Genomic DNA, 15,430 nt, shown 5'->3' with positions numbered 1-15,430 from the left:
GAAATGTTATGTTACTATGTTGCTGCTTAGACTGTCTTAATGTACAATAAACTTATATGTTTCTGAGTAAAATTTCGAAGGATAGAGCTAGCCAGACTAGATAGTTCCAAGGTTTTTAAAGGTCATTTTATTATTAGAAAGTTTGAGTTAAAAGCGGTATCCTTCTATATCGAATAAATAATGAATGTCTAAATATGTAGGCAACTTTTCTGTCATTTTCAGTTATATTTGGATGCATAATATAATATTTAAGATGATTTAAGTTGTTGTTTTTGTCCTCATCTTTAAGCTTTCACGGCTGTTTCAGAGCGGAAACTAAGACTGCGCATGCGTCAATAATTACGGCCACGTTGAGGCGCAAGATGGCGGGCGCAAATAAAAACAATCATGATAAATAAGTAACTAACTTTTTGAAATCGCTTTTGCATGATAGAATCTATTTCAGTGGATTTAATTTAGTTTTTTAAAGCATTTCAACACGCTGGAAGCTAAATCTTTCTTTTACCTTTGCGACAAGCATGCTGTTGGAGTAATACTGTGGCAGTTTTGAAGGCATACTTTTTTTTGTTAAAATTAACATGGCAACTTGTTCCAACTAATTTTTGGTTTTGTGGACGTTGCGAAGTTATGTGGCTGGTGTATTATATATTTTTGGAAAGCTGAAAGGCTCATCTACAAGGTAAGAAAAACGAAAAAACTGTATCAGTACTTCTGAAAGAATGCTAGAGCGCTGAATTCTGGCAATAAAAGTTAGTGTAAAACCTGAAAATTTTAACTCCCTCTTTGACATAATCTACTGTATGATTTATTGTAGGCATTAAAACTGTTGTAGTTTACTAAGCTAATATTTCACAGAATAACAACACTAAACAACATTCTATATAAACAATTCTGTAACTCTAAATAAGGTTTCTGCGTCTCATACACTACTAACGTAAGCTCGACAAAAAGTCAAATAAAAATGAACTATGCATGTAGTAAGCTAATTAACTGTTCAATTCTTTTTCTTTCTAGACCAGCTGATCCACCTTTGAAATAATGCAAAGACTAAAGGAGCTTGCAAAGTAATGCTAATATGCAGTTAAAGATATAACTAGCTATCTAAGCTGTAAGTCTAAAAGTTATTCTTCACGTGCAATTTTTCTTTTTTTAATTTTTGGTTTTAATTGGCTCGATTCAGGATTTACATTAACAAAATGTTGCTTTAATGTATTTCGTAACCGCTCGACTGGGTTTTTGATGCAGCTGTACCTGCTCGACATCCTGTTGATTTCATGATGCAAGCTTTCTCCACCTTAAAAATGTTATAATTTGACATTTAAGCTAGCTAGCTACACATTTTCTGAAAAATAACACATTTTGGTAAAAAACACAAATTTTGGTGTTACCAGGTTACAAATTTAAGTGGCTGTTTACCTTGTTCGCCATAAAACCCAAATCCAACATTCCATTTTGCTATGAACTCAGTGACATGATCTTCAAGCATATGCAGTTTTGGTGAAATATTAACTTTTGGCCAGTTAGTTCGCAGATGCATCATGAATTTATTAATTGAAATTTCTAGAATTATGTACTATATGTATATTATTCTTTCTTTTTGTTTTGTTTTTGGCACATGAAATTTTAAAAAAAACTTATTTATTATTAAAAAAAGGAACAAGTTTCTCACCTAAAGCCAGTATTTCCTCACATGACAGATATTTTGCCGAATTGTAAATGTTATGAACTTCTGCAAAGTAAGTAAATAACATGTCGTACTTATCCATTTCTAAATTCACACTGTGAATAAGCTGGTCATCATGCTTTTGTGCTGCAACAATCTCTTTAATGCTGGATGTTAAATTTTGGATGTTTTCTTTCTATAAGAGCAAGATTGTTTTTTTAATTTTCTTTAAATATGTTATTTTTAAATTGCTACATTATTGTTAGTATTAACAAACCTTTAGCAATTTATGTACATGGTTGCCGATAAAACTTTGGCCATGGTAGGCCTGACGTTCAACACCCATTTTTTGCAGCGTTTTATCTATTGAAGAAGCACAAGGACCAACACCTAAAATAAGATGAACAAACTATTAAACATAGCTTTAGATTGGAGAGAATATAAGGCTTGCATCATAAGATCAGAATGAAAATTATAATTTTGGAAAGTTTTTTTTCGGGAATTAAATTTCTTGGAATTTCCAGACAAAAAAACATTTGCGAATATCACAAAAAATTACTTAGGTAATAAAAATGATCATACCCACTAAAATTCTTTTGTTGTTTCCCAAGGTTGAGATTTCTAATTCTAATTCTGTGATTTTCTTCTCAGTTTTTATTATACTTTTCTCGTATGTCAGTATATTTCGTTGTAAGCCACCAGATATTACAAGCCAGTTTAACTGATCTTGCTGGTTTGCTAATTTGGCTTTTTCATCTTCCAGCTTTTGCTGCAAGTCATTTGTTTCTTTAAGGACTTCGATGTAGTCACCATAATCTGAATCCAGTTCATTGTCTTCTGTTGCCAACAGCAGAGCTATTTTTACATCATAGTCTTGGCAAGAAGACTCAAACATTTTAAACATCTTTTGATATACACCCAAGGAAATATGAAGACCAGGAATACAGACCTAAAATTAGGTGTTTATATAGATTTTATTTTGGGATTATTAAATCAACTTGCAGTGGAAAAGCATAAAAATATGATGTATACTTGATCAATAGGTATGTCAAAAAATATGTTGTCAATGACATTATAAAATTCTTTCGCATTTTTAGGGCTCCCACCACTTTCACGGAAATCTGCTAAATTTTCTTCAAGTGTCGCCAGTGACCTTTTCTTAAATTTCTTGCGAGTAAACACTGGGATGTTCATTAGTTTTGAGGTAATGTTGCAAAACAAACAGCTGTGACGCCCTAAACACAAATGTTAAAGTATACATATTTTATTAGAAACTTTTAAAAATAAACCATTTTTAACTATGCATTTCCCATATCTGCGTAGTAAAAACCCATTGTTAAACTACAGGAACTTTATGAAGTTGCAAAAAAAGTTCTGTAAAAATTAATTAATTTTGATTATCAACTAGCAACTTGCCCCAGATCTTAAGTAATTAATATTTACCATTTGCACCAGTTATACCATACATTGCACACAGAAATTCGTAGTCGCCATACATAAATACACGGAATATCGACTCTTTATATTTGACTTGTTGCAGCATTTTTATTTGTGGTCAAAAATTAATTAATTTTGATTATCAACTAGCAACTTGCCCCAGATCTTAAGTAATTAATATTTACCATTTGCACCAGTTATACCATACATTGCACACAGAAATTCGTAGTCGCCATACATAAATACACGGAATATCGACTCTTTATATTTGACTTGTTGCAGCATTTTTATTTGTGGTCGAAACCGTTCAAGGCAGACTCTTAAGTTTGTTCTTGTGTCTTTCCCTAATTTAAAAAAAATATATAAAAAATGTTTTGATTTCTACTTTAGATCACTTAGATCATTTCTACTTTAGATCACAATTAGACATCACATGCATAGAATTTTGGAAATTCCAGTTTTAATTTTTTTTTTTTCATATTTGTAATATATTGCATTAATGTTTGTTACCTTCAAAAATGCTAAACATTATTGTGTTTTCCTTCTTGTTTGGGTTTAGAACATTGCCTATTTGATATGCCATTTTAAAACTATTTCCTCCATGGTCTCCACCAATTTTAACATGGATCTCATTGTCAGGAATGAAACTATGTTTTACAAGTAAATTGTGACATTCTAGCTTTTTGAGTTGATACAGAATGTGGCCAACTACATTATACAGATACCCCCAGGGCCTAGGTATAACGGATACCCTGTTTCCAACTGATAATTTGGTGAGAGGAGCCAGCTCAACTCTCAGTCCTTGGCCTACCCATTCAGCAGCGACACTTCTTGCTTTTTTTTCTGATTCAATTTTTATGTTGAATGTTTTCAACCAACGTGATATTTCACGTAGTTGATTCCATGGCATGTTTAAATTTGATTTCATTGCTGTGATGTGATTGGCTGGAATAATGACTTCTGTACCCAAATTTTTAATGATAGTATTTCTGTCACTTTCTTCCATAGACTTTAGCAGTGCTGTGGTCTGTTTTGTGACAGATTGGGTTTCTTCACCAGACATCAGATGGATTAACTCCTTGGCTGTATTTGCTCTTTTCCGCACATTCCTTTCACATGTTTCATCAGAAGACTTGCGAGGAATTCTAATGGGTGTTATTGTCAATGGCTAAAATATGGAACATATGTTATTAATTTGTTTTATGTAAAATGTAATATTACTATTAAAATTATCATATTGTTACAGACAATTATGTGTACATTATTTTTAATATAACATAGCATAGTTTTGTATTTTTGTATAAAGTAGTTATACACATTTTTTATATAAGATCACTTAACGATGTAGACGCCTTAGCATTTAGGGTGGGCACATCAAAATTTTAGTAAATCTCCTAATATATAGAATGGTTTTTATTGACCCCCAAAACTTCCTATATTCTGTGACCCCTCTAGCCACTTACTTATATTTATTATTATTTTTAATTATTTACTCTGAACATTTTAAAATTTGTCTTGTTCTTATTATGGCTTGTTTTTTGTATAAAAAATGTGTATAAGAAACATTTCACTGGAATTGTAAAAAAATGATAACCTAGGTATGCACATATATAGACATATACAAAAGCAACTTATTTTCAGTTTTGATTTCAGCCTTAAAATTGCTAAGATCAAAATTTTTTGCTTTATCAGCCGTTTGAAAATCAGTTGCTTGTTAAAAAAAGTCAATGTCAAATCACTTTTACTGAGTCCACTCCATACATAAGTAATCTTACTTGTGAACTTCCACTGGGCAATTGGACAGTTTTATTCGGCAAGTTTGACTGCTGCATTTTTATTCCAACCACATGAGCAATGCATTCTTCTACCTTTTTCGGTACAGGCTTGGAAGGGCTCAACTGCATCATCTCTAGTGTTGTAAATGACAATGCTGGAGAGCATGTGTGCGATTGTGCAGACAGCAGTTTAAATGTTCCCTTGACAACTCGTGTGTTTAAAATCCTGGAAATGCACAAACCAGGCGAGACATCCCCGGGTGTTGTTGGGATGCTGCAGGTGGGACATCTATTTGAATTTTCCAACCAATTTGTTAAACACAAGGCACAAAACACGTGGTTACATTGGTTTATCATTAATGGCCTTTTTAAAATATTGCTACACAAAGCACAAATCAGATGTTCCCAGTTGCCTTCACTGATATTTATGTCTGAGAGAACGTTTCCACTATAGTCAAAAAGTTCAGAGGTTTTTCTGTAAATTTTATTAAGTTCTAGGGGTGTCCAAGTTTTTTCTGCGGAATCCACAGCTTTGTGTGTTGGGTTACCACCGCCCCTTCTTTTCATAGGTTTGCCACCTCTCTTTTTTTGTGCACTTAATATGCATGTTTTGCACTCGGTGTCTTTATGTGTATACCATTTAACAGGCACAATAGCGGTAGCTGAGTCACGTTTTAGGACATTACTTATTGTAGCAAAGCACGAGTGACAGAATTTTTTTGGGTGAATGCCTGCCCGATCAGAATAAAAATCAGCTCTGAAAATACTGTCCAAGTTCTTTATGTGCTCTTGGACAATATGTGATCGTCCAGGCAGAGTGTTTCCACATATTCGACACAGCTTGTTCAACCGAGCTAGGTGTAAATCCCCAGTAGCCATCTTGAACTTTAACAAAAATTTTGAAAAAAAAGTACCTAATGTTTGATACAATATCAATTCGTAATGTACTGATACACCTACAGTTCTTTTTTTATTCGTATCTCGTAACTATCTTGGAATGATTTTTATAAAAATTATCTGTGGGATAACTTCGTATCTGAAAATATTTTGCTTTAAGTTGGCATGGTGTCCACAGTCTTCAAAATGGAGGTTGAAAGTTTTTGTTTTGTTTTAGCTAGGCAACAAGCGAATAGCTTTGTATTTGAATTAATCTTATTGGTATAGGACTATATTTTATTTAAACCACTTAGTTTCCAGTCCTTAAGTTGGTTTATGTGATTAAAATGCCTATTAAACCTGGTGCTAGCTACCCTAAAATTTGTTTACTTTTAAGCGCAACTCGCCCCAGTCCTTATTTTAAATTTTTTTTTGACATGCGCAGTCTGAGTTTCCGAAATCTCGCTAGCTGAAACAGCCGTGCTTTCCACACCGCCCCTAGCTCGACTTTCGTGTAAGTCACTGAAATCGAAAACCAGCAGCCGTTTCGTATGCCCTTAAATATCTACGATGGAGGGTGTTAGGACGTAAATTCATCAGGGCGCATTCACACGTTCTCTTTCCACTGCCGCATTTCGTTAGGTAAGCCAAATAAAGTTAATATTTTACTATGCTTTTAAGCAGATATTTAACCTTGTTGTGTTTACCCAATATTTTTGTTATTTCTTTGCGTGGCAAACAAATCAGGACATGCAAATTTTCCTGTTTTAGCTCAGTGGTAACAAAAGTAATACAGAACATATTTTTGCCAATGATTTTGCTGGCTTAAAATGTATTTTATTTTCTACAGCGATATTTGGATACTGGAGGCAAATAGGCAATCAGCTATTATTTTGGCTATATTGTAAGGGTAAAATTTGGTGGGAAATATGTGCAGGATACCGTGATTGATCTGAAACAGGGTTTTCAGTCAGTATTTTATGTTTGATTTGGTTCCATATAATCCCTTGTGGACATTTGCCTTACCACTTCCCTTGCCAAGAAATTTATTTTAAAACAAAAGTGAAAGTATTTCAGAAAATTTTATATGATGAAAATTTTTCTCTGAAACAAAAATTTATTTTATCAGACAAATCTAACATTGACAAAGACAAATTTTAACATAAGGTTATAACAGGCAGGCAGTAAGAACCACTAACATGGAAACCTGTCATCAGAAAGTCTATATGTATTTTATATATATATATAGTATTTTTGCATTAATTTGTTTATTAAAGGAGATCTAATGATTGATAACAAGTTGTGAACTTCTCAAGGTATTTAAGGTCAAAGTAGTATTACAGTTGCCCCCATGACAGTGTTGATGAAGCCTTTTCAGTTCAGAAGATTATGCACAATGAAGTGTACTGGAAATTATTTTGTAAAAGCAAAGCAAAACAAAAACAGTCTCAAATTCTTTATTTATTCTTTACCTGTTTTCGCATGTCAAATTTAACTCGAATCTCAATAAATTTAAATCACTCTGAGAAGATGAATACGCTGTATACGTCACAAATTAATAACATGTACAAACCAAGTTGACTTTTGTTTGATAACGGTGTCAACCGTTAATGTAATTATTGATTCTGGGGACAAAATTTGTTTATGCCATGTTCTTTTCGTGCCATGTATAAATGTTTTAATTATAAAAAACAAATATGTAGGTATTTTCGTTACTTCTCATTTTGCCACAAGAGAATAGCCTACACATACAATAACTATTTAGGCATGTTGTTAATTGCTCAGCCTAAACACGTTTTTTGCTTGTGCGAATGCCTTAAATATTATGAAAAAAATGAGAATTTGTATGTAGTTTATAGTTATATACTTGCCCCCTAAGATAAATCAATCTACATATTTTCAGCTTGAGTCATTGCTTATAATCAGTTTAGCTATAATCAAATGTGGTTACAGTAAGTTATGTCAAAAAATGTAAAATAATTAAATTTCTTTCTGTCTGTGGCAGTGTATAGTCTGTGAAGTTGATATTTATTGATACACATTTAAGTTGATACTTGATACACGTTTAATATAATATAGATCTAATGACGTATGGCCTTGTTGTTATGGAGTTTGCTTCGAAATCACAAAGTCCGTGGTTCGGTTCACAGCAGCGCAGGCGTATTAAACAAGTGTCTTTACCACAGCTACGGGTCAACGCATGCCATGTGAGGGGGTTTGGTAGGCAATGCGGGTGTATACCTAATGTGTACATATATTTAACATACAGGACACAACATTGAAGTGGCTATATCCTGTATAAATATTCAGAATAATAATAATAAAATAGTTTTTAAAAACTATATAATCCTTTTATCACTAAAGATAAACAAACTGGAAAAAGGCTACTTCGTTTTCCTGTTTTTTGTTAAACAAGGGCTAAAACATAAACTTGCATGGTTGTAGACGATTTAAAAATTTTTTACAAGGTTTGGTAATAAATTTCTTACATGAAATCATAAAAATTTGTGGCAGCTTTTAAAACAAAGTTGCATGTAGGACAGTTTTTAAAAATTTGATTGGGTGTGATTGACAGCATGGTGAAGTTTATTATGGAATTTCCTCTTACTGTAAACAGTAAACATTTAAAAGTTACGGTTTTTATACTGAAAAATCTCTGTCAACAAAGACATTAAAAAAAGTCAAATCACTTTTTTTTCTTTTCTTAGTGCGTAAAATTAGCTGCAACAATAAAATATTGTAGTTTTCAAAAACTAATCTTTTTATTATTGCAGGTAAACAAACTTCAAAAGGCTGCTTCACTTTCCTGTTTTTGTTTTGTGGCACAAATTTTGTTACATATTGAGATATACCAAACTAAAGATATTGTCTTATTTTCTTAGATACTCTGTGCTTTACAATATCATAATGGCATCTGAACGTACTTTCATTATGGTTAAACCTGATGGCGTTGCCAGGGGATTGGTATCCAAGATAACTAAGCGATTTGAACAAAGAGGATACAAGCTTGTTGCCATGAAGTTCATGAAAGCTGACGAAGATCACTTGAAGAAGCACTATGCTGACTTAAGCGAGAAAAAATTCTTTCCTTCTTTAATCAAACACATTGGTTCCGGACCTGTTGTCCCTATGGTCTGGGAAGGTAAAGATGTTGTGAAGCAAGGTCGAGCTATGATGGGTGAAACTGACCCATTGAAATCGAAGCCTGGCTCAATCCGAGGAGATTATTCTATCGATTTGGGGCGAAATATTGTACATGGAAGTGACTCAGTCGAATCTGCACAAAAAGAGATCGATCTTTGGTTTAAGAAGGAAGAATTGGTTGACTGGACACATCCACTTCAGAATGCAACATATGAATAATAAAATTTATTTGTAAATACAAATAACTGCAATTCGAAATATATAAATGACGTTTGTCTAATAGTTTTGTTTATATTTAACTTCTGATTTATTTATCTTTAAAAATCCACAAAAGAGTAAGTTAAGTAATGAAACAACTCATGTCTGCCGTTGCAGCTTCTGTCTGTCTACTACACTTCTAGTATTCTTGATTTTCCATTGTACCTTTGATTTTTTATGGTAAAACTGGCTTATTTTAGGAAAAAATAAATTAAAATGGGAAATAATGAAAATGAGTGGCTGAAATACAAAGAAGAAGGAAACAAAGCATTTAAGTTATCTAAGTATGAAGAGGCGATTAGAAATTATTCTACAGCTCTTGAAACATGCAAACAAAAAGATGACATCAGCACGTTGTATAAAAACAGGTCTGCATGTTATTTGAAATTAAAGAAATATGATGAAGCTATCAACGATGTGGATAAAGTATTGAAACAGAATGGAAGTGATGTAAAAGCTCTTTTTAGAAGGTAATGTTTTTTAATTTAATTTCTGGTTCCCTCACAGGACTCACTTAAAACTTGCAGTAAATGAATTTTAAGCAAGATCGTATTGAGTAAACAAGGACAAAAAATAAAGCTTTGGCAGCAAAAGTTAAAACAGGATGTCCATTCTGTCAGAAATTGTCAGGAATTCCTTTAAAATTTCCAGAATTTTTTTAGGTTTTTAAACATGGTCAGTCAGACTCTTCATAATTAAGAAATTTTATAATTTTTTACAGTTCTCTCAGTGCCCTTGTACTTACATGTAATGTTTTAATAAGTAAAATTCTGTCTGTTTTGCAATAGTTTAACAGCTCTTCGTTGTGTTATGCTTGAGGATGTGTAGGGGCATAAATATTTTTTAAGCATGTTCATTTTGGCATCCCTGAAAAAAGCTTGACAACAATAATAGTCTTAAAATCTGATTAATGATTGTCTGTAGAAGTAATTTGACACATTTTTTCTATACGGCGTCCGTGGAAAGTACATTGCAACAATTAATAAAATATTCTCTGCATGTTTTCAGTTTTTCTTTAATAAGCGCGACGTTTATAAGCATATTTACGCTCAGGTCGTGGAATGTTTTTTAAGCATATGTTTAACATTGGGAAACTTTTCTTGAATTGTTATAGGTGATTAAATTAGACACAGGCATTAGAGAGACTTTATTTGTTAATCTCAAAAACAAATCGTCCTTCTTCACCAACAGGTTGAAGAATCAACAAACTTTGTCAAACATTTTTGTTTACGCTAGTAAAAACCATTCAATTTTTTCCAGTCAGTAGATTAGTTAAAGTTGATACCTATAATGTTTTTTATGTAGATGTCAGGCAAACGAAGCCCTGGGAAAACTGGAACCAGCATTTATTGACATCAAAAGACTTATCCAGTTGGAACCAAAGAACACTGCTATTCAGGAAGCCTTTCGCCGAATCAGATTGAATGCACAAGAAAAACTATCGAAAACACAATCAACCAGCGGTATGATAAACGACATGATGGAAGCCCTGGCTAGCAAAACAGAGACCCCGGAACGGAAAAGGCAGGCGCTGTCAAATCTTGTAATCTATTCTCACCAATCCGGCGGTCGTCACGTGTTATTTAAGGAGGGCTACTTAGAGAAACTAATTGTTCTCCTCAGTGGGGATGTTGAAAATTCAATTAGTCTGATGAAAATTCTGCATGGGTTTTGCGAGAACAATTTGCAACAGTCACTAGCCGTGTTGAAAATATTTCCAGTCAGTAAGCTTCAACATGCTGTCTTGGAGTATCCAAGCAACATTGACCACACCACAAACACACTCTCCGTTGTGGCGGTGATTTTAAAAGCAATGATTGAGCACTTCAAGGAACTGCATAAATTAAAACCAGAGCAAGAAGGAAAGTATGTATTTGTGAAGGAGAGTCAGGATAAAGTAAAGGCAGACGTGGAAAAGATTCCTTCGTATTTGACATTACTGCAACTTCTTGTTAGTTTGCTTAGCGATAAAGCACTGCCCGCAGAAGGAAGAGATGCTGTGGTAGATGCTTTTATAAAAGCGATTGGTTATCATAAATGCGTGGGAGATTTCATCATCGTCAATAAAGGAGTGCGGAAACTGTTGGAGTTAGCAGCGTTAAGTTGTTTTCCTATGATAAATGAAGCAGCTCCTCTGCCGGTAACCGAAAAAACCTACATTCACGTGTCTGTGGCGTTATCTTTAATTTTCGAATACATACAGTATCATGAGAAAGAGAAGGTTAAATATGTGGAGCAGGTTGAATCTGTTGTGAACTCATTGATCGATTCTAAGAATTTTACTGTGAATCTTCAAGCCCTAGTGGCTTTGTCAACAGTAATTCTTTCATCGAGAGAAACTGGTCAAACATTGGCTACAAAGAATGATAACATTAGTAAGGTCATGGTGTTGGCCTGCAGGGAGGAGAGCGTAGCTAAGCGATTAGCTGGAGAAGTATTGGCTCTTGCTGCCACAGACAAAACAGTATGCAACTCCATCGCAGAACTAGGTTTGGAAATTTTAAAGAAGTTATACCAGTCTAGTGATCATAGCATACGTGTGCGAGGTTTGGTGGCGCTGTGTAAGGTGTGCATGAAAGGTTCTGGTAGCGTCCGCGATCAGATATTAGTAGATGATGGAGCCGAAAAATTGTATCAAGCGTGTCGAAAGTTTTTGATGAGCACGAGTAAAGAGTTTGAGCTGAAAAAATGGGCGTGTGAGGGACTAGCATATCTCACCTTAGACGCCGATGTCAAAGAACTCTTAGTCGACGACACTGCCGCGCTGAACACATTACTTGATCTTGCTAAATCCGACGATACGACTGTGATGTACGGCATCTGTAATACGCTTGTTAATTTGACGAACAGTTATGATAAACCCGATAGGAACCCAGAGCTCGAAGAAATTGCAAAATTTGCTAAACAACCTCTGCCCCAGGCTCACGAGAAAGATGCTGAAGATTTTGTTACTAAACGTGTCACAAAACTTATCGAGCATGGCCTCGTAACGGCCCTCGTAAATTTCAAGAATGTTCGAAGTGATAACACCAAGGAAATGATAGCACGGATATTCTCCGCCGTTGCGACTGACGTGAGTCTGCGTGGGAAAATAATCGCCCAAGGTGGTGTGAAAACTCTTCTTCCCTTTGCTCTGTCCGGTACGGAAAAGGGAGAGGACTTGGCTTCGCAAGCTTTAGCCAGAATTGCAATCACAAATGACCCTAGGTTGGCTTTTACTGGTCAACGTTGCATGGAAGTTGTGCGACCCTTCGTTAAAATGCTTCATTTCAGACGAGACCCATTGTTACGCTTTGAAGGTTTAATGGCTTTGACTAACCTAGCTTCGATGAATGACGATGTTCGCAGAAGAATTATGAAGGAGAAGGGTTTTGAAGAGATCGAAGCGTTGATGTTTGAAGAAGATGACGATTTACGGAGAGCAGCAACTGAATGCATGTGCAATTTGGTTTTAAACGAGCAAGCGTTTAATCGTTTCAAAGACAAAACATCCCCGACGGAGCGTGTCAAGCTAATAACTTTATACTGTGGGGAAGATCCGCCGGAATTAGCACGTGCCGCCGCAGGTACGCTTGCAATTTTAACTTCTGATGCCGAAATTTGCAAAATGGTAGTCGAGATAAAATCGCATTTAGAAATTTTGAAATTTTTATTGACATCACAAAATCTGGAACTTCGACATCGAGGACTTTTCATCGTTGCAAACCTGCTTGAGAGTGAAAAAGAAATCGCTGCGAAGTTGATTGAAGATGAACTCTTTGAAGTATTATTAGCGCTGAAAGCGACAGTAACCCAAGAAAACTTAAGCAATGAGTTAAACAGATGTTTTAATGCTGCGGAGAAATGGAAAATAATTCAAGAGAATCCTGGTCAATAAATTTTGCATTTTGTTACGATATGCTGTTTTTTGTAGTTAAAAAATTTTAAATTATTTTTTAAGACTTGTGTTTCCATGGGTAAATTCAACACATTTTGATACTCCTCAGCTGAAAGTAAAACCGTAAAAGGCTTCTGTTGATTAACCCTTACGTTTTTATAGACTACTTTTTAGCCAGAAAATAGTTTGCTTTATGGCTCAGAATAAGACCAAGATTGGTTCGTGTTTGGCACCGTTGGGTAGCTCAATTCATCTTTTTTCTAACGTGGCGGTCCAACTGTGAGATAGTTCTAGATTGGATATATTTGGCACCTGTTAAAGAAATTAAATAAGCAACAAATTACTAGTACTAATTTTCGTGAAATTGTTCTCGCTAAAGTTAGCGCGATTAAATTTTCGAAGTTCAGTTTCAACCTTGAATACCAAATAAAATTCAGCAGCAAATAGTCTCAATAATTGTAGCATGACAATGATATTTCTGGGTTGTTTTTCTGTGTGTTTTTTTCTGTATAAAATTAACTGTAATATATCTTTTTTATGATTGAACTTTATTTATTGCATTTTTCACTCTTTGTATAAAACAATTTTATATATAAATATTATATCTAGACATTTTCTCACTTTTCTCATCATTCTTGACCCTTGTCTCCTCCTTGCTTGTTAAAGATCGCTTCTTTCATAACCGATCACGCTTGTTTATTTGTGCATACTTGAGACTTGACCTTGCTCCTTTTCTCTCAGTCATAACAAAACACTGACGCTATTTTAGCACCTATTTGCGTTGACCTGGTTGTTATTATCGCACCCTCATCCCTAGGGTTTTTTGCCTTTTTGATATAAGCTCGTATCAAAGAAGCAAAAATCCCTGTGGACAAAGGTGGTTATTAATCTAGCGATCATAATCAACTGCTTGTCAAAATTACCCGATATGGTCTCGTGGTAAATAATTAATTAAAAACAGACAAAAAAGAACAGAAGAAATATTTTTTAGAAAACCAACGTGCACAATTCTATCACGCCTCGTTCCATTCTTCATTTTGTATTACATGACTCCTCACCCTGTCGTCATAATAATGAACGTACTATACACCTATTTAACATTACGCGTGCCATTATTATTCCGCGCTAGGGAAGGAAACTGGGTTCTAAGAAGGGGTGCCAGATAAAATCTTCCTTGTGTTCTTCTTAAACCATGAAGAATGTTCATGTCAACGACCGTTTAGTTTGTATTGCTTTCCAAGCGTCTTTAGAAATAACGAACAGAGACGTTCATCCGCGAAATTAATTCCCTTTTTTTCTTTAATTTTTATTTTTTTTAATTTTAGATACCGTAAAATTCAGTAAATAAACCTACCCCGCAATTATGAACTATGTTTGTGATTCCATGTGAATTTTGAACTGGAAATACACTCGGAACTTTACGGTATATATGTTAAAGTATAAAATTTGTGTTTTGAGACTAAAATTTGTGATTTGAGACTAAAATTTGTAAGGTTGATACAATGAAAACACTACTTTTAGTTTAACAATGTGTAATTAATAACAATGGTGGTTTCTTCATTTTCATTTCGTACATTGCTTCTATTAAAAAGGGTTCTAATATCTTTACATCGTGGAGCTGGTTTTTCCTTGATTTGTGTTTTCTTTTATAGTCTTGAAAGAGACATGTACATACATGAAAACAATCTGGATAGTGATTCTAATTATGAGGATGACGTTGGAAATATATTTTCCATTTTAGAGGATGATATGGCGGATAGTTAAGGAAAAAATATATTAAGAGTTAATAAAATTTGTATTTCTTACTTTTAAAATTTTACGAAATTTGGATCCGCGAAATTAAATTCCCGCAAAATTTTTGGATACACTTTATCCTTAAGGTACTAAAAAACCTAGGAGAGAAGTATTTCGTAATTCTCTGGAAAAGTCATCCCTTGTTTTGGAAGATGTTCCCAACAATAAAGCCCAATATATTTCTGATGCATAAGGATGTTTTTCACCGACAATACCAGACCACTTTTACACCATTTCTTCACCGCCTACAAAAATTACTGCCCGTTAAATCATGATAGGCGAGAGGTTGAAGCCATCCAGATTTCTAATAGCTATATGTCTTTGAGTTTTTCTAGTCATTTAAATCCAAACTACCTAGTTCTGATGGATAAAACATAAGATAGCTAAAGACATCAGGATACAACACCATGGGCTAAAACTGTATTCCTTCTTGCTCATCCGTGCAACCGCATTCAAATGTTCCTTGAGTAACCCATTTAATGCTTGGACATGTGTATTTAAAATATTGATTCCAGCGTGTAACAACGTATTTGTTATTTGGTACTTTTAGACGAATCAATAACATGGAATAAACATATACAAACCCTTAAAAATAAATTCTCTAAA

General features: G+C 34.2%; 3 protein-coding genes across 3 annotated transcripts; 2 read left to right on the top strand and 1 right to left on the bottom strand.

The window, feature by feature from the left end:
* Positions 1–407: 407 nt before the first annotated feature.
* On the bottom strand, positions 408–3,751 carry LOC130622477 (uncharacterized). Its single transcript, XM_057437935.1, has 8 exons — positions 3,611–3,751; positions 3,107–3,444; positions 2,696–2,898; positions 2,246–2,612; positions 1,941–2,053; positions 1,670–1,859; positions 1,417–1,560; positions 408–1,294 (listed from the first exon to the last, which is right to left on the bottom strand). The coding sequence occupies exons 2-8, from the start codon at positions 3,204–3,206 to the stop codon at positions 1,122–1,124; spliced, it is 1,290 nt and encodes a 429-aa protein (XP_057293918.1). The 5' UTR covers positions 3,207–3,444; positions 3,611–3,751; the 3' UTR covers positions 408–1,121.
* Positions 3,752–6,235: 2,484 nt separating this feature from the next.
* On the top strand, positions 6,236–9,177 carry LOC130622478 (nucleoside diphosphate kinase B-like). The gene is made up of 2 exons (XM_057437936.1): positions 6,236–6,393; positions 8,634–9,177. Exon 2 carries the CDS (start codon positions 8,659–8,661, stop codon positions 9,112–9,114), a length of 456 nt encoding a protein of 151 aa, XP_057293919.1. The 5' UTR covers positions 6,236–6,393; positions 8,634–8,658; the 3' UTR covers positions 9,115–9,177.
* Positions 9,178–9,304: 127 nt separating this feature from the next.
* LOC130622476 (protein unc-45 homolog B-like) lies at positions 9,305–13,640 on the top strand. The gene is made up of 2 exons (XM_057437934.1): positions 9,305–9,623; positions 10,459–13,640. The coding sequence occupies exons 1-2, from the start codon at positions 9,370–9,372 to the stop codon at positions 13,028–13,030; spliced, it is 2,826 nt and encodes a 941-aa protein (XP_057293917.1). The 5' UTR covers positions 9,305–9,369; the 3' UTR covers positions 13,031–13,640.
* Positions 13,641–15,430: the final 1,790 nt, after the last annotated feature.

The sequence above is a fragment of the Hydractinia symbiolongicarpus genome, chromosome 12, assembly GCF_029227915.1.
Source record: "Hydractinia symbiolongicarpus strain clone_291-10 chromosome 12, HSymV2.1, whole genome shotgun sequence".
NCBI lineage: Eukaryota > Metazoa > Cnidaria > Hydrozoa > Anthoathecata > Hydractiniidae > Hydractinia > Hydractinia symbiolongicarpus.
This window is presented reverse-complemented; position numbering and strand designations above follow the sequence as displayed.